This window comes from Salminus brasiliensis, chromosome 23, assembly GCF_030463535.1.
Source record: "Salminus brasiliensis chromosome 23, fSalBra1.hap2, whole genome shotgun sequence".
NCBI classification, from domain to species: Eukaryota; Metazoa; Chordata; class Actinopteri; order Characiformes; family Bryconidae; genus Salminus; species Salminus brasiliensis.
Genome location: NC_132900.1, coordinates 3,368,553 through 3,394,380, shown reverse-complemented (window position 1 = coordinate 3,394,380; position 25,828 = coordinate 3,368,553). Strand labels below are relative to the sequence as shown.

General features: G+C 40.9%; 1 protein-coding gene across 2 annotated transcripts; it reads right to left on the bottom strand.

Moving 5' to 3' along the window:
* Window positions 1–2,141: 2,141 nt before the first annotated feature.
* On the bottom strand, window positions 2,142–24,360 carry wdr33 (WD repeat domain 33). Of its 2 annotated transcripts, XM_072669028.1 has the most exons (23): window positions 24,175–24,360; window positions 18,088–18,310; window positions 17,933–18,001; window positions 17,745–17,849; window positions 17,426–17,521; window positions 17,081–17,232; window positions 14,710–14,807; window positions 10,435–10,561; window positions 9,864–10,018; window positions 9,688–9,766; window positions 8,856–8,966; window positions 8,649–8,743; window positions 8,008–8,094; window positions 7,715–7,854; window positions 7,469–7,618; window positions 6,605–7,345; window positions 6,383–6,431; window positions 5,720–5,987; window positions 5,547–5,612; window positions 4,534–4,682; window positions 4,339–4,440; window positions 3,158–3,355; window positions 2,142–3,025 (listed from the first exon to the last, which is right to left on the bottom strand). In XM_072669028.1, exons 2-23 carry the CDS (start codon window positions 18,289–18,291, stop codon window positions 2,859–2,861), a joined length of 3,408 nt encoding a protein of 1,135 aa, XP_072525129.1. In that variant the 5' UTR covers window positions 18,292–18,310; window positions 24,175–24,360; the 3' UTR covers window positions 2,142–2,858. The 2 variants fall into 2 exon arrangements, with proteins under 2 accessions (XP_072525129.1, XP_072525128.1); XM_072669027.1 differs by lacking the exon at window positions 4,339–4,440.
* Between the last annotated feature and the right edge of the window lie 1,468 nt (window positions 24,361–25,828).

Below are 25,828 nucleotides of genomic sequence, written 5' to 3'. Positions count from 1 at the left end.
TCCTGGAGTTGTCAGTTCTAACCCAGATCAACCCAACCTGGTCCACTTGATTATGGCTTCAGACCACTTTTGGCTCCTCTGAGGAACCTTTCCACTGTGTGTTCTCAAATAATTCTCTTTGGTCTTGTACATTCCTCATTTATTTACTAGTGTTATTGCAGTGAGCTGTGAGATTTATTTAAGGCCTTTTTTCTGTAGGGAACCAAAGAAGAGTGAAGCACATGGAGCCCCAGGATCTGGAACTGTTACACTGAGCTAGGGGTCATTGGTCTTATACAAAATAAATAAATTGTCTGTAATTGTCTGTAAACAAATAATTATGAGGAAAGAAAACCTTCAGCCATCCCAAATCATTGGGGGATAAGATTGCCAACCCCTGCCCTAGGCCCATTGTTCTCACAAATAGGACCAGGGGAACCCTGATATACATCAGTATATAGTCAGGAGGGTCGGCAGATTTATTTTTTTGCGCCAGTACAAACTTCTCAAACTGGTTGTTCCAAGTGGTTGCCTTGGTGGTTGCTAGGGTATTACTTTTGCATCCTACATGGATGCAAGTGTTATCTAGGTGACCGGAGAGGGGTGCACAAACCTCTCCACCATTTATCCCTATAGGAGACCTTGTTGCTATTTGGAAGTTCTGGCAGCATCTGATTAATATCAAACGTTCTGGGTTGGTGATAATAAATCAAACATGTAGCTCAATTTTGTAGAAGAGTAAAACTATAGCTAAATATGGTAACAGTATTAGAAATGTGAGTTGGACAAAAGTTTGAGAACCTTTGCTTTAGGCAATAAAAGCAGTGTGTTAACACTAGTAAATCATCCAGTAATGAAACATGGTTGAAGTTTAATGTTGCAACCAGTCCCATCATGATGACCTTTGCTCTGGACAATAAATAATTCCAGAAATAATGGTGATAAACAATATTATTCTTATTTAAAATACCATTATGTCAGATTTTATATATATATATATATATATAATGCTAATAGTATAGTAATGCAATTACACCCTTTTAAAGAGGAATGGACTTGTGATCATTAAGAATATTCAGACATTTGAATTGTAATAAAATAAAAATGAAAAACATGGATAACACTACTCTTATAACAAAGTCAACATACCGGCTCATTCACATTAACAGGCTCTGCTCGAAGCCATAATGGTCCCACGCCAGTAAGCTCTGGTCCATTTGGACCTTCTCTTCTCATCTGACTGGCTTTCTTATGTCTTTGGGGGGAAAACCGCTGTTTGCATCACAGATTGGATCATTTTTTCGTATCAGCAAAGAAAGGGGCGATACTTTGCTCTCCACTGAAACACCAGTGAGGTCACTTCAGAGGGGTGACCTCATGCTAGATGCATCACCACTGTCATATAAAGATAGACCAGTCGCCTTTGCACAGCGTTTCTGCAAAGTCAGACCCGGAACCCGTCTTAAATAATCGGTTCAGACTAGGGAGGGGAGAGGTGATCAGTTGCACCACTACCAGTCAGAGTCGGCTCGGTGTGTATAAAGACGCCATTATTGATGTAATGGTCGCTGCCTCCAGCTCGCCTTGGATGAGAGAACAGAATAGTGTGATTGGCTAAAATACACTCAGACTAGTACAGACTATGGGCCATATCGAGAACAGCACAAATGATTGAGGTCAGGTGCTTATATCGTACGCCAAGTCAATAATTACAACTTATATATTTACAAATTAATTTACGATTATCGATAAAGGGCCCTAGTTGCACCCACAGAGTGCTGAGGCATGTTTGGCAAAGGGGCAGAATCTAATGATCTAATGACGGGGGAAACAAGGATCTAATGAAAGTCTAATCAAAACCAGCATCCGAACTGTGATGGTGTTGGAAAACTGCTATGAGGGAAATTTAACATCAACATTATTTCATAGAGCTTAAAAAACACTTAAGAAACTGAACATTCAGTTTCAAAGTGATCCCACATTTGGCTTTATTTTTAAGGTAATTATTTAATAAGGAATTAATGGCAGTAACTAAAAGACGAACTTAATGGGGAAAGTTTTTAAATATCCCCAATATAACAGTGTAACCTCATGTTAATACAGGTTAGAGTAGGGTGGTGGGGTTGAGGGCTGTGTGCAAACAAATAAAAGACAAACAATGGTTTGTTATAAATCTTGCACAACTTCTATTGTAGTCTCATACAAAAATGGACAAAACAATATGACAATTTTTTTTTGTTTTTTTGACAAAATGTACACAAAGTCGGCAGCCTCGCAAGTCAGGACTCGCCTGGTAATGTTGCAGAATTATTTTCTTCATTATTTTACATAAAATGAAATTAAACAAGAGGAGCTGAGCGCTTGGAGGTCCAAATGTTTAAAAGTCCAGTTTTCATGTATTTCAGTCACTTGGTTGGAAAGTGGTGAGGGTTTAAATCGTGCACGTCGTTTTAGTGCTCCTTAAAGCTTCGGTGGAAGAGAGGGCGGAGCCAAAGTCCAGCAAACGTTAACAGTCCGGCACCGTGGAGATGCATTTTGCGGGAAGATCATCTGTCAGCCCCAAAAGGAAGGTGAACCATGCGCAAGGAGTCAAGAGGGGTGAACCTTGAAGTCTTCATCACCCCCTTCATCATCATCAGTGATGCACAAAAAGTGTCCAATGTCTAATTCATCCAGTCAGCTTGAGCTGTAGCTCACAGGCCTCAACCAGTGACATGTCCCAGTTACCCTCTACGTGAGCACTACTTGAACAAGGAGAAATTCACCTATACCCGCTGAAAAGCCAGAACTGCTGGGGTGGCTACTTTGGCTCTTTGGTCTCTGTCCTTGTTGTAATCCATAGTGCCCCATGCTGTCCTGGGGAGAAGCCTGTACGACCCCTACCGCCCCCGGCCCCCTCTCAGTGCACCGCGGGCACCCCCGCGCCTGGAGTTTGGACCAGTGCTGCCACCTGGACCTCCGGCGTTAGGGGGCCCGCCACGACCCCAACCTCCTCTGCCTCCTCTGGATGGAGGGCCATAGCCGCTATCCTCTCGTGGTGGTCGCCCTGGGACGGGAGAACAAGAGGTAGTGTGATGCACCATCTATGACATGTATTAAAAGAAAAAAAAACAAAAACCCAAAAAAAACGTAGGATCTACATAAATAACCCCTCCCCCCCACCTCGCCCCAGTCTCACCTGCCCCTCGGTCATCGGGTCCAGAGCCAGGTGAATCCATGTCTCCAGTGCCTGGGCCGTCGTGCCAGGGTCGTTTGCGAGGCGGCAGTGAGGCCATGTCCATTCCCTGAAGAGAAGAAGAGCGCTCCCTACTGGCTGCAGACTGACCGTCATGCATGCTGTGGTCGCCTCGCTGCCCGTCCCGATAGCCGTCGTGACCTGCAGAGACATACGAGATCTAGAGTCAACTCGGAGCTCAATTTTACAGCCCTGGGAAACAAACAAACAAACAAATAAACAACTCCAAGCTGAACTCATTTCCCCACTGCTACGGGGATGAGAAAACGACAAACGCTTCAGCTGTGGTGGTGCCAAGACACAGCTTAGGGGCGTGAGATAGGACCTAGATAAGATATTCCCAAAAGGAAGGACCTAATGACCACTACAGGAATGGGAAGGGCTTATTTAAGAGGGGGATTAAAAGCTGTATGAAATCTAAAAACACTGGTTAGGGCTGCATGATCTACACAAAATGGTTGGTGTGGTGCTATGAATAACACCACTACCTGCCAGTGAGCTACCACACCACATGGGAGACTGGGGTTCAATTCCCGGTCTGGATGACTGTGCTGCGCTACACCAATAAGAGTCCTTGGGCAAGACTCCTAACACTACATTGGCCCACTTGTGTAATACCAGTAACCATGTAAGTCGCTCTGGATAAGAGCGTCAGCTAAATGCCATAAATGTAAATGTAAATGTAACAAAATACCACAGTGCACAACTGCAACATACACACTATCTATACACTCATCGAGCACCTATACACCTACGTATTCCTGCAATTATCCAATCAGCCAGTCGTGTGGCAGAAGTTCATACAATTCATACAATCATGCAGATAAGGTCTAGCAGCTTCAGGCATCATCCACCAACCATCTGAGGTGACAGAGGGACTACAGTAACTATAAATAACCACTCTGAGAGCAGGTCATCATGGTGCTCGATGAGTGTATATGTATCATTTTTGCATACGTGATGGGTCTCATTTTTGTTAAATCGTCCATAAAGTCAGGATGACCGTTTCTGCATTTGGTGGCCTTCAGTCCCAAAGCCTGACAGTGCAGGGATAATTCAGCGAAGATCTGCTGCGCAGCCCTACCACCCACCCCTCCCTCCCTGCCCTGCCACTGTGATTCTACCTGAATCTCGCCCTCCCTCCCAACCCTCTTGGTTTCTTCCTCCTTCGCCGCGAGGGCCATAATCATCAGGAGTTGGAAGAAGCCCCTTTCTTCCTACACCACCTAAGAGAGATGACATGTTCAAACATGGCACCTCATACTTAATGGATGGACGCTTGCTATGTTGGCTACCGTGAGCACGTAAACGAGTCTGACCTCCTCGCTGTGGCCCCCCGCGCCTCCCTCTTCCTCCGTTTCCCCAGCTCTGGCCCATCTCTTCTTGGGAATCAAAGCTGTCGTCTCCTCCGTAATCATCCTGGTAGCCTCCTCGGCCTCCGCGTCCAGTTGGACCACTCCTCCTGTACCTATAAAAATATGTCCCTCATCATACACTTATTTATTTTTATTTTTTTTACTCATAATTTGCCTTTTTTCATGATATCTGTACTTTATAAATTGCCCAAAGGTTTATTATTTGTCCACAATTTGTTTTTAATTTAGCAAATCAAGTCATGATAAGTGATTGATGTGCCATGGGCAATTTTCACTTTGGTGAATGATCTGTGTGACGTATATATATATATATATATATATATATATATATATATATATATATATATATATATATATATATATATATATATATAAACTAGGGATGCACCGATCTGATACTAGGATCGGATATCTGTCCCGATCCTAAGAAAATTAGCTGGGTTGGGTCTCGGATAATTAGTCTGATCCAAGGGGCCGATCCTTTTTTACGGAACCGCCGGTATTCTAGGCTTCATAACTCCGAATCAGAGTAACCTACAGACATCATACACATGCATCATAGCAAACAGCAAGTATAGTAATCCAGCTCATCTTCCATATAAGGAGAACCGAGAAGGGAGGAGCTGCTCACTCCTCTTTAGTCTCACAGACTTCAGAACTTCAGAATAAAAGTCCTGAGCCCAGACAACACTGTGCATATAAGCACAATTATTATTATATTTATATATAAGTGACAAATAAACAAAGTGGGTTCATTTATATATGTGGTTATTTGTTATAGTTTAGTTAGTTAGTAAAGTAATGATTGTCAATCCTGATGCCTTAAATTTCTCCTACATGGTGAGATATATGATGTACTAATTCAACAATGGTATCGGCCAATACGCAGTTCATGTATCTGTATCGGAACAGAAAAAGATGGATCGGTGCATCCCTAATCTAAACATTATACTTACGAGTCATCTGGTGGTCGCCTCTGCCTCTGGTCAAACTCCTCCCCTGGACCGTCGTATGAGTCATATCTACAACGACAACCTATAGTCAGAATTTGCCCCAATTTCTTACCCCAAAGCTCCTCAATGAGACCTTGAGCTTCACATGCATCATTCTGATACACTGTCAGACACACCTGTCATGTCCACCGTATTCCCCATCGCGAGAAGAGAACCGCTCCTGATTCTCCCACTGGCTTCCTGAGCTTCCTCTGTGACCTCTAGGGTCTCCATGGTACTCCTGACCCGGTCCACCAGGCCCTCTCCTCCAGCCCTCTTGGAAGCCACCCTCATCACCCCAGTACTGACCACCTCCGTCTGAGCCTTGGCCTGGCCCACCTGGTCCCCCAGGGCCTTGCCGGTCAGGAGGCCCCATGTGGTGGTTTGGTGGACCTCGAGGCCCATCTTCAGGATCACAGGAAGGACACAAAGATGAAGCAAATTTACCAAAACTTCACTTGAGCAAAATCAGCAGATTCCAGTCATGCAGTAATGTAAGCAACTGCTATTTCAGTACACTAGGGGGTGCTCTAGCCAGAAGAGTTATAAATGTTAGTGATTAATTATAATGTATATTAATTACATTTACTTAATTTTAAACATAAAAATATTTTTCTGTGGGTCAATGTGACTCACATGTATTAATAAATCAATAAAAAAGTTATGATTATTATTAAAAATAGTTATATAAGGGTTTATTACACTGGTAATAATACATGTTTATTTTTTCTTGGTGGTCTACTGTTGATAAATAAATAAATAAATAAATAAAATCCCAAAACCACAAATCTTAGCCCTACCTTTGCCACCGGGACCATGCATCATTGACTGCGGTCCAGAATTCTGTCCCTAGAAAAAACAAGGGAGTCACAGTGTCATTTACTCTTCCAAATGAGACGAGAAAGAAAAAAACTCAATATAATAATAAATATATAATAATAATAATAATAAATACATGTTTTATACTGTAACCACAGTTAATAAAATATTGTAAATGTTGAATACTCTATAACTTTCATCACCTGGTTAAACTGTCCTCTGTTCCCGTCAGTCATGTGCGGTGGCTTTCCCTGCTGCATATATGGAGGTCCCTGCATGTTACCTGGAGGCCCCTGCATATTGTTTGGGGGCCCATGCATCCCTCCTGACGAAGGTCCTATCCCATGCATGTTTCCTATGCCCTGCATATTGCCATGAGTTCTGGCTGGAGGTCCCATCATACCTCCTTGCATAGGCCCCTGAGGACCCATCATGTTACCATGGGGTGCAGGCCCCCTCATGTCTTGATGCATCATGCCTCCCTGTGGGGGCCCTTGACCCCGAGGTAGTGGTCCCATCATGCTGCCAGCAGGACCCCCAGGCCCTTGGGGCATCCCGCCTGAAGGAGGACCCTGCATGCCCCTGGGCCCCTGTGGCATCCCGTGAGGGCCTTGGGGCCCCATGTTCCTGTGAGGGCCAGGGTGGCGTGGGGGTCCATGGAGATCGGGGGGACCCATCATGCCCTGCGGAGGAGGACCTTGATGAGGTGGCCCAGGAGGACACATCTGGCCGGGAGGCATGAAGGGGCCAGGCATCCCACCTGGACCCATTGGAGGCATGTTATGGGGAGGCATTTGCTGTGGTGGCAGGGATTGAGGAAAGCCTTGTGGAGGAGGTGCCATCGGACCACCCTGGCCAGGGAAAGGGGCCATGGCTCCTGACTGGCCCGCAGAAGTTGGCCCGCCCTGCTCTTGGAGTTGAGCCATTCGTTCGATCTTCAGTTGCTGCAGAGAACAACAAAAACATTACATACATTACTTACAAAAGCAAACGTCCTCCAATCAAAAATGACCGTCGGACGAGAATGAGGGCACAGAGAATGGCCGTTTCTGGGCGCTTCTGCTGACCTCCAGCAGCATAGGGTTTGTATACTGCAGCGCAGCCATTTCCTGCTCGATCTCAGCCTGGGTCTTCTTCTTGCCATCCACCTTTTCATCCTTCCTCTCCTTGGGCATCTCACCAGGAGCCATCGCTGGCACCTTGTTCTCTGCCCAGGCCTAGGGAGCAAGATGGTTGGGATGAAGATGGAGAGAATTACACGCCACCCAAAACAGGAAGCCAACAGAGCTACACAGCAAAGGAGAAGAGCGTACTTGCTGAAACTGCGCAGGAATAGGTTTTGCATAGGGGACTTTCTTGGTTGGCGGTTTCTTCAGGTCCTTTTGCATAACCTCATCCATTCCCCAGTCAAGCCCTGGGATGCTCATCTCTGCCTCGGGCGTTGCTTCTTTACCTGTTGATCACATGGCCCACATATTAGCCCCCCTCCTCTACAAAAAGGACAAACTGTGGCTGCGCTGTGACCACAGGTGCAAGAGCTGTTCACAAGAATATCCATCACAGTTTGTGTGTGTTTGTGTGTTTATTTGGTGTGTCTGGTCCTCACTGGTTTGCTCCTGCTCCATGGCGGCTTTCAGCTGCTCTGGGATGCCCATGCCAGGAATGGCTGCGAGACTGTTGGGCTCCATGTCATCTGGAAACAACAAAAAACACCACACATCTAAAGCTTTACACAAGACAAGGACCGCGCCCTGACCTTTTAATGTCCGTTTTAAAATTAGACATGCTAAACATACACAATATGGCCAAAAGTTTATGGACACCCGCCGATATTTCCTTCGAAAACAATGACGAGCACTGAAATGGGCTTTCCACTAGATGTTGTAACCATGAAGATTTGGTTGCATTGTTGGTTGGTTCATTCTGCATCACAAACGCCGCTCCAACTCATCGCATGAAGCTCCATTATCGCAGAGAGCACATCTGCACAGGCCAGTCAGCGTTGGGCACGGCAACGTGAGGCTCACATGAGGCTTCTCAAATGCTTCCCATTCTTTTGGTCAATGCTATTCTATAAAGATATAGTGGGCCCACCTTAAAAGTATCTGAATTCCCAAATAAGCCCAGGCGTCCACAAACTTTGGGACATCAAGTCTAACATACGGACTAACTGGGTCGATCTGTACTGCAATAAAGCTCTGTAAAACAGTGCTCCGCCCCTCCAACCAAACATACTGCAGCACTCACCATACTCCACCCCATCCTCTGACATTCCCGGCAGCAGATTCAGGTTGTATCGGTCGCGCATCTTATCGCCTGGCCGATTCCTCGTCCAGAATTTGCTAAAAGCAACAACACAAACAGCTTGAGACTCGCCATGACCGTCGCCTTCTTCTACACAAATCACACTTCACCTGTTTACAAACTCATACAACCAACCACTCACTCACTCACCTGGTGTGGTCATTGGATCCCGAGCATAAAATGTGGCCAAGAGGGTGCCAGGCCAAGCTCCAGATCATGCCTTCATGGGCCATCTCCATGCCGCCCACCTCCTTCTCCACTCTGAAACGAGATGTCCGTTAAGCTTTACGACACCGCAACGGCCATTAACAACCCTCATACTACTCCAGTCTAAAGAGAATTACGGATTTACCTTCTGACTATGAGCTTTTTACTGCTGGGTCCATAAGTATCTGGACAGTGTTACTTTTGTGCAATTTTACCTGTAATTTCAAATCCACTGTAGTGGTGTCTGCACAATCACATGTAGTCTCAGCTTTTTTATTATTTGATTTGATTTATTTTTGCTTTTATTTATTTATTTTTAAAGACAACACCTTAAAAACATCCAGAACTGGAAGGACAGAAAGATAGAGAATAGCGAAGGACGGAAAGGCCTCACGAACTGAAGCTCACAACATCATCTGCCAAACATGGTGAAGGTACTATTATGCAATGGTAACGTCTGGGTCTTTGTGATATCCATGGGTTCCAGATATCAGACGGTCACTGACTGCAAAATCTTTTTTTTATTTTTTTTTATACATTTATAATAATTAGCTTCTCAAATTTATCTATAGTGTATAAAAATGGAGGGTCTATAAACAAACGTGAGCGCAATTCTCAATTGCAGGGTGGAGACGAACTTACAAAACTTGCGTCACTGTCCAAATACTTATGGACCTGGTTGTATAATGGTTTTCAGACAAAAACACTGCTGTACTGGAAACGTACTGCTATGGAACATACTAAGTGGTCGAAGGTGTGCATCAGCAGTACATACCCAGCATGCCAGAACAGCAACGAACCATCAGAGCCGCCGCTGGCGAAAAGGCCTTCGTGGACAGGGTGCCAGGCGACAGCTGAAACCAGGCAGCAAGAAGAAATTCAACAAAGTCAAAAACAGACAAATGCACGTGCACAAAGAAAACAGGGCATTAACAGGGCATGATATTGTACCGGTAGCTTCTTTCTTGTGGCCCCTGAAAACCTGCAGCTCCTCCTTCAGGTTGCGGATGTCGAACAATTTGCACAAGTGGTCACGTGAAGCCGTCAACAGCCAGTTGCCATTGAGGTTCCACTTCACCTCCATGACTGTGTTTTTATGGGCATGTCTGAGACACAAGAGAAAGGAGAGTAAGACACTACGTCAAAGTATGTTACCATGGTTCTCACCTCGGCTCTGTGTTTGGCTTAATCTGATTGGTTTGTAAATCAAATTATTCCAAAAAGGGCAATTCTATTGTGCCGCCTTATGATTGATATTAATTCATTGTTTACAGGAAGGACAAAACAGCTCAAATTAAATTACCTCACAGTATAAATGATGTAATTTTTTTATATTTAAAAAAAAGTAAATATTTTGCTATATTATTATTATTGTTCATTGATTATAAAATACTAAAATTAATAAAGTTACACTACTGACAGTTCTGCTATTGTTTTGATAGGTCTAGCACATTACAGAGGCTCAAACACAGAACCACTGCCAGTGTTTTCCCTCCATCTTCACTCAAACTGATCAACTTACAATGTTGCTAAACTCTGGCCAGTCTTTGGGTCCCAAAACTTGATGGGCTGTTGGCTGTCTTTGCTGCCAGAAACCACCAGGCCCTTGGTTGGGTGCCAGTCCACACACTTCACGTCAGCTCCGTGGCCTGGAGACCAGGGTGTAGGACAGAGTCAGAAAGAGTTACGATTAACAGAACGTCCTGCACTGTCCACTCTCTCACACACACACACTCTTCCAGGACATTCTTAATATAAAATTCATTTAAGGCAAAAACTAATGCTTTAATAAGAAAATCTGAGTTCAAGTTTTAATTAATACTTTTTTTTTAAAGGAAGAAACAGAAACCTTCTTAACTTTTATTAGAAGCATGGAAGCCATTTTGAGGCATTTCTATTGGTCCATTTATTATGAAATTGTGACGCAATGTACTGAACGTTTGCATGGCCGTGAAGTAAAAAAATAAATAAATAAATATAATAATAAAAAAAAATATATATAAAATTATATATTATAATATATATATATATATATATATATATATATATACACACATACACAGAATTAGATACAGAAGATTCATCTATGTCAGATTTAATAATTCGTACCCCCCTAGACAGGATGTACTACATCTATAAAACAATGAAGCCAGAGGAAAACATAATAAATAAATAAATGCACTCAAATCCAAAAGTGACCATAAACTGAAATGTGAATAATAATAATAATAATAATAATAATAACAACAATAATAAAATACATGAAATAAAAAAAAAAATCTGGTTGTCCTAATTAATAAACCTAATTAATAAACATTGATCTTCAAGTAAAAAATAACTTTAGATACTCTTAGATACTTACACACACACACAAATCAGAAATAACCATTTTCCACATGTTCTCACGTTCTCACAATTTTAGTCTTCATTTTTCCTGCTCTAATTTTGCTTATTTGGCCCTTCAGTTTGCTGCGCTGCTGTTAACACAGAGCTTGTTAAAACTCTGTAACAATCGATCAGTGTGAGATTTCACCTCCTGTCTTCCTACACCCTAGAACCGCTCGTCTGTTCTGCTAGAGCTAGGGGTGGGCAATTCTGGTCCTGGAGGCCCGGGGTCGGGCACAATCTTGTTTCGGGGCGCTCCTGATTCAACTAACCTGTTAACGGTCAGGTTTAGGAGGTCCGTTAGAGGACCCCTGTGGTAGTGGATGGCGGGCCTGTCGGCTCAGAGAGGATAAACCTTTATAAGGGTCTGAATTAATTTTTAAGGTTGATCATTACCGTTGTACAGTCTACTGGTGTGAGCAGATTTATTAATTTGTTCCTCATTAATTAATTAATCGTTAATAATGTATTAGTTTGGATACAGTAGATTCATCAATGTCAGATTTAATCACTTGCACCCCCTCTAAGATATTATACATCTATAAAAGAATGAAGCCAAAGAGGAAAACATAAAAAAAGAAAATAGGATTTATTAATTTATTGTTTTGTTTCCTCATTATTTGTCAGTGTCCCTTTTTTTTTTTAAACAACAAGGATGAGAACAGTTTATTTGGGCTCACTTCAGTGTCAGAACCTTTTTTTCTGCTATTCTTCCCTTAAAAGCTAATTATCAGTTATTATCTTACGTATCTATGAGATCTATGTTGACAAATCCAGCAGGTTCTGATTACTCTGATTAACTGGGGTGGCATCAAACAGCACAACTACATCACCCAGTAAAGAAGTACCTGAGCAAAAGGGCAGAACATGTTGGAAAGCACATGGACAAAAGTATTGGGACAGGTATATAAAAAAATCAAGCCCCTAGCCCTGCAGTCGGCCTTTCTTCCACAAATCAGTGAAAGAACAGGAGGTTCTGAAGAGCTCACTGAACTCCAGTGTGGTTCTGTATGTAATAGGAGACACCGCTGCACCAACAACAACAAGTCAGCTGGAGAAATTTCCTCCCTCCTAGATCTTCCTCCATCAGCTGAGAGTGGTGTTATTATTGAACAGTGGAAGAGTTTAGGAGGAACAGCTCACAGAGAGCAGCTCAGGAACCGAGTGTCTGTCAGACCACGTAAGGTTACAGAGCAGGGTCAGGGCCGAGTGCTGAGCTCAGAGCAGAGTGCAGAAAAGCCTCCAACTGACTCAGTAACTGCAGCAGAGCTCCAGACCTGCTGCTGCTGGTAGAGCTTAGAGCAAAGAAGGGGGACCAGCTCCTTATTAATAATGCCTATGGGTTTAGAATGGGATGTCTTATAGCGAAAAGCTCCCATAGGTGCAATTTGTGGGTGTGGGCTTGACAATTATGAGAACATCAGTCAAAGAAATTGCAGCTATTTGGATAGTTTTCATTCTTCGTCCAGCGTTTCACCTCACATTTAACTGCTAAATTAGAATTATCATATTTACATTCATCAAGCTTGAGTGGTAAAACAGCTGTTGCTGCCATCATTGAAGGTTGACGAACTTTGACGAATATTAATGGATAATTAATAATTTAATTTATACTCTTACTCCTTTCTTAGTTCTTTTAGTAAAGGCAGTGGTTCCATATAGAACCGCCTGAATGCTTAAATGGGTCTCTGCCCGGTAAATACGGTTCTTCAGACACCAGGAAGAAAGTCGAAGTGAAAGTGTATGTGGTTCTACTTCGCATCAAGAACTGATCCACTATTGTTGGGTGTAAAGAAGCATTTTTTGTAGTACAGAGAACTTTTTTTTAAGACTAGACTTGTGGACCTTCATCATCATTAATAATAATTAATAAATTAATAAATTAATAAATAAACAAACTGATCTGCCTACCCGATGAAGAACATCTCTTTTATAACTCCATAAAACACAGTCCCTCAAAAGCCCTACTGAAAATAGGTCAAGGACATGTTTCCCTTAACCAAGCGTTTGCTGTTTAAGGGGCATTCCAGTCTCAGACTACCACCCGTGCGATCGGTCACGCATCATCAGATCCTCATCGATTTGACAGAAGCAAGATTTTATAATATTTTAAAAAATCACTTATAATGACATTACTGCTCTTAATAATCACCACAGTCTGGAAACATACGAGACACACTGGCCTAGACCTGCCTGTGAAGAGTAAACCTGTACGAGTCCTCGACTTTTCTCTCCAGAGTGATCATGTGAATTAGCTTTCCCCCGACTTGCAGCGCACAGTTTAATGCACAGGCGTGACTGGCTGAGTAGAGTCATGGGACATTTACTATGCATGTGATTGGTCTGAGAGTTTCCTGAGTGGCGACACCGGTACTGTAAAGGCTAGAAAAGTTACAATAAACACGGCCCAAAATTAAATAGCTAAAATTGGATACAGGTCCCGACAGTTCACAGAGGTCAGTCTGGGTCCAGGGCCTATTAATAACCTGTCCTGGTCTAAAAAAAACGAGAATCCTGCAGCACCACCGTAGACAGCAAGTATGCAATCTTACAACAGATACAGTGACAGTAAAATGCAGGTCATATTTGGCAAAATATGACAATTTTGCTCCAGAACACCCCCCCCCCCCCCCCTTTCTTTTTTTTTGGGTCAATAGCACCTTCTCTCCTCTAGTGGGCCATACAACGGCACTGGGCAACTGTAAGGACATTTGTACAAAGCATATATGATGCCTCTTCTATGAAACTGAGTTTTTATTCAATTAAGAGTTGTAAGCAAATAAAGGAACAGACTGTGCAGAATCACTTATTTTAAGGTGTCTTAAATGTCAATTTCTAAAGGTTTAAACAAATTATAATAAATAAAATCAATTTTTAAGGTTTAAGGGGTTTCCAGGGGTGCACAACTTCAGTCCTGGAGGAGCAAGCAAAATTGCCCTGTGTGTTTGGGTAGGGCAACTACCAATTTTTGCTGGAGACTGCTCATCTAGGACTGAGGTTATGCACTCCTAGAAACCCCTTAAACCAGGTCTCTAGGACTGGACCTGTGCATCCTGGAGTTGTATACCATGATTAATAATTGAGAGTCGAGACTAACCAAAAAACAAAAACCCCATCACCCCAAAAACATCATATTTTCTGATGCGAAATGCAGAAACATCTATTTTTACACCCATATAGAACACATGGAAGCCAGAGAGGACAATAAATACATAAAATTCCCATCAGAATAATAATAAATGACCAGCAACGACCACGAAGAGCCCATAAAGAGATGTGCACGGGTATGTGAATGTGAAAGGACAGCAGAGGTCTGTAGAATAGTACATTCAGTGTGTGAAACCCCAGAGGTCATGTCTGTGTGCTTTTCTTCTGGCAACAGTGTGTGTAGTCGAGCCCGTCATCAACGTACCTCTCAGAATTCTTTCCTCATGGCAGCGCAGAAAGTCCCAGATGCGAACAGTTCCATCATCAGAGCAAGTGGCAAATTTATTATCCGTAGGAGAGAAACTGAAGACACAGCAGGGAAAGAATCAATAATGAAGGATCACAAAGCAGCTCTATGTGGCTCTATCAGAACCCCCCAAACTCTCAGAGACGCTTTGTGGAGGTCTCGGGTGACTTGCTATCGACCAGCTCGTTAAAACCGCGCGAGAGCCAACTCTGACCGATCGGATTCTCAAGTTGCAGCACGAAAAGGGACACAGGCCTCCACAGACTTCCTCACGACCAAACACAACACCTCCCTCAAAACACTGCAACCTCCTCAAGCACCTGATCACTACCAACCCACTACAGGTTCACGTCCATATTAACCCTGTGTGCACAACTACAGGCCTACAGCAGCAGAGGAACCAAAACAATTCATAGTTTGAATGAAGAACCACAGCAGAGTCCAAAGGTTTGGGCACCTCTGGTCAAAGGATGGAATTTGTTGATTTGCAAAGTAAAAATAAGAAAATAATAAAACTTAAATATACGCCACTCTCCTAGTGTTCATTTTTATTTACAATTTAACTCATTACTGATTTTAATTAGAAAATCCGGCTTAACCTACATTCTACATGCAACATTTATATTTTTCTTCTATTAATAAATCAAGTAATTAAGCAAATTAAGTGATTTGTATTATTAAATGGGGGGGTGTCTCACAAAGCAAGAATTTAACAGTTAAACCAAATACCCCAGGCTCATATCCAATAGGAGAAGAGCTGAGCAACATTCTTACATTCCTGTTGGCCACTCCTCACCTTTGGCAAGAACTTCTTTGGCTTTGCGAGAAACCCTCCCACCCGGGGTGCCCAAACTTTTGAATATGCCTAATATAATATACGCCAATATGACTAATAACCGATTTGCATAAATATTTGAAATGAAATATTACATAACTATTGCACAATAAACTGAACAAGGAGCCAGAACAGGCTTTTCTAGCTGAAATGCAGCCAAGTGAACTCTTGAGGATCTGCCTCAGCTGGATGTCAAAACAAGAACCGACATGCTTTCTGGAGGAAGAGAGAGAGAGAGAGAGAGAGAGAGAGAGAGAGAGAGAGAGAGAGAGAGAGAGAGAGAGAGAGAGAGAGAGAGAGATAACCTAAGCCCCAAGTGGAAGGATGCTCCCCAGATCTATTCCTATTGGTTAGGAAAGCTACCCAGCTAACAGAGAAATCCTAGTTTCCCCCCTGAACACCCACCTTGGTTGCTCTGCTTCCTTATTTAGTTCAAAAATAAATTACTTAAAAAGATACTCAAGCATCTAAACCAAAACTAGCTTTGGATTCTGCACACCACCACAAAAATTGGATTGGAACACCCCGCAGTGCAAACTTGATGGCCAGCTACACCCTTCCTACGTGAAGTGAGAAAACAGACAGGAAAGAAAGAAAACGAGGGTTTCCTTCACACCCTATTGAACCTCAGCACGGATACAATTGGTGGCTAGTTCCTCTTTTTAGTGTGAATCTAAGGGGGACAAAATAATTTAACAACTTTATTTGATTAGCTGTGATCCCAACAACCCACCCGACCACCCACCCACCCACTGGCCAGCAAGAGTCAAATCTGAGCAGCAGAAGCGAGTGGTCACCCTGGGTGTCCCGGTGTTGAGTTTTCAGAGAATGTGAGAGCAACGTGTACTTGTTCCCCGATGACAGTTGCGTTACTTGGGTGAAAACCTGTAATCTTTATTCTTGCAATCTTTATTTAAAATAAACCTCAGTTCTCTTTATTCAAAACTAAGCAAAAGGTCATCTTGAGTACGGCAGATTCTGATGGCCAAGGGGTTCCCTGTTAAATGTACCAGTGTGAAATGAACTGTATGAGTGGATCTGAGCCACCAGTGTCCATCCTCCTCAGTACAGAGGGTCTGACCAACCCTCCTAAAAAACACTTTGTCCCTGTGTGTCTCTCCGTCAGTCTTTGCGTCTATGCTGTGATTATAATGACCTTAGAATATAGATAAATGTGAATACTTTATTTAAAAATGTGAAAAAAATATACCTTCACTGTACAAGAGTAGCAAATTATGTATAGAAAAAACCATAATACATAACTTAGGAGCCACAGGTGACAAATCAATGCAGTGTTGCGACAGCACACACATACACGTGTCAATAATAATAATAATAATAATAATTAAGGACATCAACATTGAGCAGCACAGGGAGAAGTATAGAAGAACTGAGAACACTGAGGGGAGCCCCCTACAGACAGTTCCCTGACAGTGCAGGGCCAATAACAACAGGCTTGGGTTAACTACAGAAAATGGTAGATTGGGTATAGACCTGGCCTCTCTAATCGCCTCCTTGTGAGCCTGGAACATCTTGACGTTGTTCATGTTGGACTGCCAATACTTCACGTAGCCTCCGTGGTCAGCAGTCAACATCCACATGTCGTTATGAGACCAGGTCATCGCCCTGACAGGGCTGTCATGAGCCTGTGAGAGGTGAAGAGAGGTAAAATGGTAAGCATTCTTCAGGGTTATTCTTCTAGATCTCGATGGCATGAACAGAGGGGATCCCTATTTCAGTGCTGGAGACCCCAAACTCTGGGCAACAGAGTATGGACTGCCCAGGGCTGACTTGGGGAAGCTTGGGGAGCCAAAGCGTTACCACAAACACTGTTTTTACCTGTAGGATTGTCTCAAAGTTGAAGGTTAGGCCGTTCCACAAAGTAAATTCCCCACTGGAGGCACCAGTCACAAGCCGTCTGCCTTCGGGGGTCCACTATATAGAACAAAAATAAGACAAAAATGAAGGAATAGAGGTGATCAGGACATTGATCTGTAGATTTTCACCAAAGAAACTAGAAACAAATGTACTTGTGGTGCAGGAACTAGCAAGCTATTAATCAGTGAGCCGAATACCAGACATGAGAAAAATCCAAGCCCCGTTTACCCACTTTTTGGCTCTAGACCCAACCAGAATGGCGTTCGAGAGTGTAACTTACCCGTACAACAAACACAGGGCACTTCACTTTATTGGTGGACGTTCTGACGAACTTTGTGGTGACCGCATTCATGGGGTTATTGAGCATACCAACAGGGGGGACCAGCTGAGGAGGCACAAACACAACTGATCAGAAACCAGCATGGTCTTCCTAAAGGAATCTATTTCAAGGGCAAATGAAGCACTCACGTCATTAAAGCAACCTGCATCTGGCTGAATAGCACGGAAATCTCGATGGTCACGCTGCCAGAGACGATTCTGCCAGACAAAAACAAACAAGTTAGAGACAACTTCAGGTATTTATTTTTTTGGTGACACAGGAGGTGAGAAACTTCTGCCAGTACCTCCAGGTGTCTGATGACGGAGGGGTTGTAGTCGATGGTTTTGCGGTTGACTGCTTTTCTCATGCGCTTGCCGTCAAAGGTGAGCTGCTGCATGGCCTGCTGTTGCGCGAAGTCCGGGCGCTTGTAGAACAGCTGCCGCGGCGCCTGGTGTTGGAACCGAGGCATGTGGAAAAAACGGGGTGGAGAGCCGATGTCTGTCGCCATGGTGACCAGTCGGATTCACCTGTGGGGAGGTTTCGGATGATTAATTGATGTCCATTTGAGTCGAGACGACATTTTAAAAACCTGAGGTGACCGAAAGTGGAACAGTGGTTAAAGGACATCATTAACAGACAGTCAAAATACAAGTCAGTCAATCCTACTGGGTTCAAATGTAAGCACTGAGCAGTCAAACCAAATCCACCCCACCAAATACTCATTAGAAACTGATGAATATGCAAAAGCAACACTTATTTCCAGTCAATATCAGGATGCATACATAAATAAGAGTACTAAAAAAAAAATCGGTTATGATGGCAACTGGTCAACACACTTATTTCCTGACTGCTGGCATAGTCAAAACTGTTCAACCAAGGCTGGGAAACATGCTCAGATATTTGTAGCAACATCTGGATTAGAAGTGTTTGAGCAGACTCATGTCCCAAGACTGATTTTAGGCTCGTCTAGAGAAGAGGCTCATCATCACTGGTCTGCTTTCACACAGAAGAACTCTGTTCGAACCAAGGACCAACTGCGCAATTTCAAACATCAGTTTTCTAGATGCACATTTTTGCAAAACGGTAGGACCTAGGTTCAGCCATTTATTGTTTTTCCTCATTTCCTTGGGCACACACTCCGGCAGTGAGAAGACACGTTTTGGAGTCATGGCATTTCACTGTGCAGAAATGCCATGGAGCAGATGGCTTCCACGCGTGCAGCAGACGACACCTGAAGCAGACCCCCGAGTTCAGGAGGACCAGAGATCGTTTCTCCAGGCTTTCACCCTCGACCATAAAAGCACTGAGCCCTCAGAACAAGCGCTCCCAGGACCAGAAAGAAACACCAGTGTAAAAACACCCCAAATACACCATTTTAATTACACAATTACCTTCCCTGAGGGCACAAATTCATTACTGATGTCACAGCATTTGCCAAGATCACCAAGTGTTTATTTTAATTTAGTTATATAAACTTCCATAATTGCTGTTATAATATATATATATATATATATCTTTTTTTTTTTTTTTTTTACTGTAATTATGGAAGTTTATATACTGGTTAAATATATATATACATATATATATAAATAATCTATAAATAAAAAATATATAAATAACTATAAAGAAACTAATGTGAAGACAGTCAAAGTGGAAATTAAATTATGAATGTAACAGCACATTTGGCCACTGCAAAAGCAACACATTTCCAGTCAATATCAGGATGCACTTAAAAACAAAATACATAAATAAAAACCCTTAAAAATACTCGTTAAATACTAAAAAAAAAAAAAAAAAAAAAAAAAAAAAACTAGTTTAAAATCTTGAATTTTTTAATTTTCAAGACTGCTCAGCCAGAGCCACAAAACTTGCTCAGCTTTTTGTAGTAAGAGCAGAAGATATTTAAAAGGTGAGCATTAAACATTTGACATAAAATATCTATACCAATCTATACCAAATACTATAGTCTCTTGATCTTGTGGCTAAAACTACAGGTGGGAAAAGTGTAACTTCACTCATTTATCCAAAAATAACCAGTAGAACTCAAAACGTGGCTATTTTCATTTCCATAAACTTCATCTGACAATACAAATAGCTGTTATTAAGCATGGATTCATAGGAAATATACAAACTACGAAATTATTCCTGACATTTTATCCTATCCTCCCAATACTGTCAAATGTTGAACTGAAGTCACACATGCTTGCCGTACCAAGCTAAACAAAAACAGTGCCGTATTTCATAAAGTAACCCAAATTACTGTACATATCTGGGGCTAGATTTTCAATCAGAGCAGAGTAAGAAGTGTCGTAACGTCCTAAACAGCAGGAAACTTGAGTTTCAATCAAACTACGGCGCTTTAGGCTCCAGCCACAGACTATATTTTAATAATATTTAATAATATTTAAATAATAATAATAATAATAATAAATTACAGGTGCCGTTCTTGAAACTATAAAATCATATTGTTCATCACTTTAAGAAGAGTTTATGACGAGCATTAAAATAACAGCAAGTCTTCACTGCCACTGTGAACAGAGTGCAAACACTGATATTTACTGATATGACTGTAAAGGCGGGCAATGGTATGGTATATGGTATCATTCCCTGCCTTTACAAACAGTCAATCCACACTCAACACTTACAATAAAAATAAGGGTGCTTTGAGCAGTGCCACAAAAAACATTTCAGTAAATAACATTATGTAAACACCAACATACAATAAATAAAATCAATAAAAATTGTATACATCTTGATGCCCCAATTTTAGGAGCTACTGTGAAAACATGCCAAGTGTGTCTCAGAACTTTAGACCCAGTTTACACCAGGTCACTTCACCCGACTAGTATCTTGATTGTGTCCTGATGAGATAATGCTATAATAAGCTGATATAATAAGCAGCTTCAACGTGTCTCAGACCACCTTCTGAAATGAGATTTGCATCTGGTTTAAAAAGCGTCGTGGGTGTGTTTACACTTGCGTTTTTAATTCAGCTTGGCCTCATCCAGAAATGATCCTGACCCTCAAAACACATGAATAGACCAGGTGTAAATTTTCTTTATAATTCAGATTCCTGCATTATTTATTTATTCTCACTCCACTACTAATGTGTTTCTTTAGTCATCACAAGTGAAACCCACAGGTGGTTTTCACCAAGTCTGTACACTGGTACTGGTTCACACCACTCTGCTCTCAGGTGGGAGGCAATAAGAGTATAAACCCATTTCAACGTGATGAGAACGAGACGAAATAGTAACGATCCTCTATTCTGCCAATATCTGCTTTTTCTCAGACTCCTTACTGAGAGCAGGCGCTGCTGGGAGTCTTGGGAAAGCATACAGGGACAGTCATCACATAGACAAAAAACTTACACCATGTCATTTCAAGCTGAATAGACGGTTGAAATGGCAAAAATATTTGGAATTAAATATTTCTTCCAATTGACTTCCACTTCCCCCTGTAAAGTTATTATTGTGGAAATACGAGGGTTTGTTCCGACAGCGAAGATACACAGCTTACAGACACATTTTTGAAATAAAAAACAAAAAAACAAACAAAAAAAAAAAAACACAACCTCTTACTTTTTATGCTCACAAAATAAAGTATTTACACCCAGATCTGAAGGTCACTGCACTGATACACACTGGTGAGCCATTTCATGCATTAGTTTTAGTGTAATTTCAGCAGACAATCAGGAAAAATGACCAGATTTTCCGGTCACAGGTGGTCAAAAAGTAGTTTAGCTACCTACATATAACTCAAGTCAGTGAGTGATTAAGGTAACATGGCATATTGATCATTTAGGTTATTAAAAACACGGAAAACTACCATTTTATAGCACACAAAGGAACACATGTGCCAAGGCAAAGCCTCCCATAGATTTATACAACTGTAATTTATAGTGTTTCTTTTTTAGTATATATAATTTATATACATAGTATGTGTCCCAACCCTCCCTTAATTTTATACGTACACATATACAGATTACTTTTAAAGTTTACTTCTTGCAAACATCTGAAAATGTGCTCTTTTTTACAATGCAGACAGATTTAAACTTTTCAGAGAATGAAGAGTGCACCCTTCATATATAATGGCCCAAAAAATAAAAATGATTCTTTATTAAAAATGACATTTAATCAATTTCCTCACCTTCCCTGGATGCATAGAAATATCAGAAACTGAATAGAGCAACAATGCGCTCGTTCAGCGCGGCACCGAAACACAGCAGACCAAACTCACTTCAGCCTACAGACCATTAAAACTGCATGTTTGAAAAGGCTGGAGGACACGGACCCTTCTGAATTATCTGTAATCCTGATACTCACTGCTTTAAGACGCACTCAAGACTGGTCTGATTGTTTATTTCAGTGCTTCAAGTGGTAACGTACACAAACTAACATCTAGACGACCAGTTGCAGACCAGACATTTGGATGACAAGCCAAACATCTTCCTGTTAAAAGTCATATACCGGTGCATAATCACTCATCACAGGCATTTAACAACTTCAGTATTTTATTACTAATTAAAAGTTATTTAAATAAACGTTTTGCATTTTTAGCTCATTCTCAATGATACACAGCTTTCTCAATCATTACAGGATCAACTACAAGGCAAAAATATGTATATAAATACATATAAATTATGTTTTTGTTGCTCTGTAACGAAACACAATCATAAATTAACCTGTTAGATTTACAGCTATCTAGCACTGCAACAGGAATGCAGCTAAATCGTGATAATACAGCAATGGTTAATGTTTTTAATTGTTTGTACTGCTTAATATGAACTGCATGTTATATATTTTAATATAATATTATATAATAATATTTAATATACAAGAACTGATCTTGAAAAATATACTCGTCCATTATTTAAAAAAAGTTACACCAGGTACACAACTAAATAAAACTTTTCAGAGTATTTTTATTTATTTATATATATATATATATATATATATATATATATATATATATATATATAATCTGTCTTTCTGGCTCAGTTTAACTACTATGTCCCCTTTAAATTAGGAATTAGGAATCAGAATTAAGGAAATATATTAAAACCAACAAAACAGTTTAATAATTAGGAAGTGTTTTTTTTTATTGATTTAAAACAAAATAATTGAATTTTAAATGAATAAAAAAAATCGAAAATCAAGAAAATGGAAAGAAAATATTTTATTAAATTAAACATGTTTTAATAAAAAAAACTTTATTCAAGGAAATATTTTTATTTAACGGAAGAAACAGATTTATTAAATTAAGGGAACAAACTGTTAAGATAATTGAGGGAACGATTTATTACATTAAATTATTATTAAATTATTAAAATTTTAAATCTAGGGAATAAAGTTACTAATGAGGGGGACAGGATTGTTAAATTAAAGGAACATGTTTTTGAATTAAGGAATATATAATAATAATAATAATTTGTTACTTAAGGAATCAGAGCAGTTTAACATGGGAATTATTTAATAAACTGGAAAAACTGGTTTTTAAAGGCAACAAACTGAGGAATTTTATTTTTAATGGTTTATATTAAATTGAGTAATAATTTATGAAGAGGGGGGTCTGTCTCTACACCTTTGCTACCTACTTTGCTGCCCTGCTACTTTAAGGGGGTCTTACCCAATATTCACACAAACCCACACCAACTAAATCAACAATCTCCAACTTCCAGATCCTTTATAAAGCAGCTGAACACGAAAAAAAAAAAAATTAAAAATAATATTACAGTTTTATTTACGTGAGCTTCTCTTGGCTTGTAGGCCTTAATGTCAGAGCCGTGTTTCCTAATCCCGCAGAACCTCCAGCCGGCTGCGCTTACTCAGTCCAATCCAGCAGATTCTGCTCCTGGTCTTTTCACCCACCCCTCATAAACCCAGAACTGCGATGTTTGAACACGTTAAAATAAAAACAACGGCCACTTTTACACAATAGTAGTTAGCCTAGCACGGCCTGCTAGCTTGTAAACGCTCCCGACCACAAAATGTGGCAACTCCAGATCCAGAAAGTAACCTGAAATCCACCCCGCGCTTTACTCCCAACCGCCGGAGCGGCTCCGCTGCACCGATCCGCAGTCCAGCCGCAGCGGCGGTTACAGCCAAAACCTGGAGTGGATTTTCTGGAGGCTGCTTTCTGGAGCCGGACTTCGCAACGCTGCCGAAAACACTCCTCGGATCCACACAGAACTAGAAAACCCCACCTTACCACAAACTCTACAGCACATGTAACTGATTTATTCGATGGGAAACGAGCTCAAACAACGCAGAATCCGCCCTGCCCGCAGCCGCGCTGCGTTTCCCTCTGAACGCAGCGGGTTTAAATGGCGGCCGGTCAGAAACATGTTGCCGCTTTTCATCCCTTTTGTCGTCAATTCTTGAGAACTCACCCCAAAAAACATCCAGTGCTGACTGAGTCTATATTAGCTACGCTTAAACGCACGAATTCTCCTCTTCGCGGAGACGGCTCGTACTCTCTTTAAGGAAAATAGCTACAGCAACATATCAACAGTCTCCAGATTGTCAGCCCGCGGCCTCCGTCTCCATCTTAAGGCTCCGCTTCGTCCCGCTGCGTTCAGCGCTGACGTGATGACGTCGATGCGTAACTAAGGCGCGGTTGCTTAGGAGCGCAGAGCGAGCGTTATAAGCGGCGCTAGACGTAAACAAAAACAAAATAATAATAATAAATTAATATTAAATTAATAAATAAATGTTTTAATAATAGTTTCACGTGTACCAATATTTAACATTATTTTTTACCTACTATTTTATACTTTTTGTGCCCAATATGAAGAACAATATAATATATCTAATATAATCTGTAATTAATATACTCTTACAATGAGTAAAATGTATCTGTTAAATATAGCTAGCTATATTTAAAAATATAATTTAAACGTTAAAAATATTTTTTTCTAAACATAGATAGCTAGGACAAAATGGCATATATGAAATTTGCCTGTAAATATAGCTAGCTAGCTACTTTTTCATTAAATTTATTTATAAAATACATTTCTTTTAGTTCTTGGTTTAAAAACAACATATATGATATAATATGATATTAGGCCATATTAAATGTAGCTAGCTATATTTGCTAATACTAAGCTAACTATCTTTAAGGTATGCTTCGTACACCATATGGACAAAAGTATTAGGACACCTGCTCACTCATTGTTACTTCCGAAAGTAATCAATAGTATTTTGTTGGTGTTATTGTCTCTACTGTTCATGGATGAAGGATTTCTGGGTAGATTGTGAAGCATTGCTGCGATCACCACCCCACCCCACCTCATCCCCAACGCCCCAAATCATCCCAGAAGCATTGAATGGAGCACCATATAGGCAAATGCAATTTATTATATTTGTATATATTAATATTTGTAATTTGTATTGTTTGTTTTGTGGTTACCCTAGACTGTATGTAATCTGTATGTAATTAAGATAAGATAAGATAATCCTTTATTAGTCTCACAGTGGGGAAATTCACAGTGTCAGAGCAGCAAAGGGACAGCAAGACATTCAGATGCAAAATGTAGATAAATTACCAATATATACACAATATAAATAATAGAAGTAAACAAATAATAAAAAGGAACAACAATATTATTTACAGATTATTTACAGATAATTGCAAATTGACCCTTAATTGCACATGTGTACACATGAACATAGGGTAACTGGGCACAAGGCCGAATTACACCTGAACAGGGTACCAGTACCTCCAGTATTTCCTAGGGGGAAATTTAGCATGTGCCAAAAATTAAGATATTAAAAATAAATATATAGATAAAGAAAATAACGTTCAGTGCCTGCTTCTAATATTACATATTTTAAATAGTAATACATTTGGGGAGTGTTTTAACTTTTTCCTCACCAGATTTATTTTTATTTTATTTATTACATTATATTTTTGTAAAGAAATTGTTCAAATGAATCAAATTAAATGTCCATATGTTAAAATATGCTCAAAAAGTCATGGATTATCATTCACATGACTCACATGGGCTCGAGCGGGTGGCACTAGGACCTGGAGGAAGCCTCTGG

Excerpts from the sequence above, each read along its gene's own strand:
- wdr33 (XM_072669028.1), bottom strand. The coding sequence starts at position 18,291 with ATGGCGACAGACATCGGCTCTCCACCCCGTTTTTTCCACATGCCTCGG. Across the intron at positions 9,767-9,863 it reads CCACAAGAAAGAAGCTACCG|CTGTCGCCTGGCACCCTGTC; the intron begins GTACAATATCAT and ends GCCTGGTTTCAG. Across the intron at positions 5,988-6,382 it reads GCATGGTCCCGGTGGCAAAG|ATGGGCCTCGAGGTCCACCA; the intron begins GTAGGGCTAAGA and ends GTGATCCTGAAG.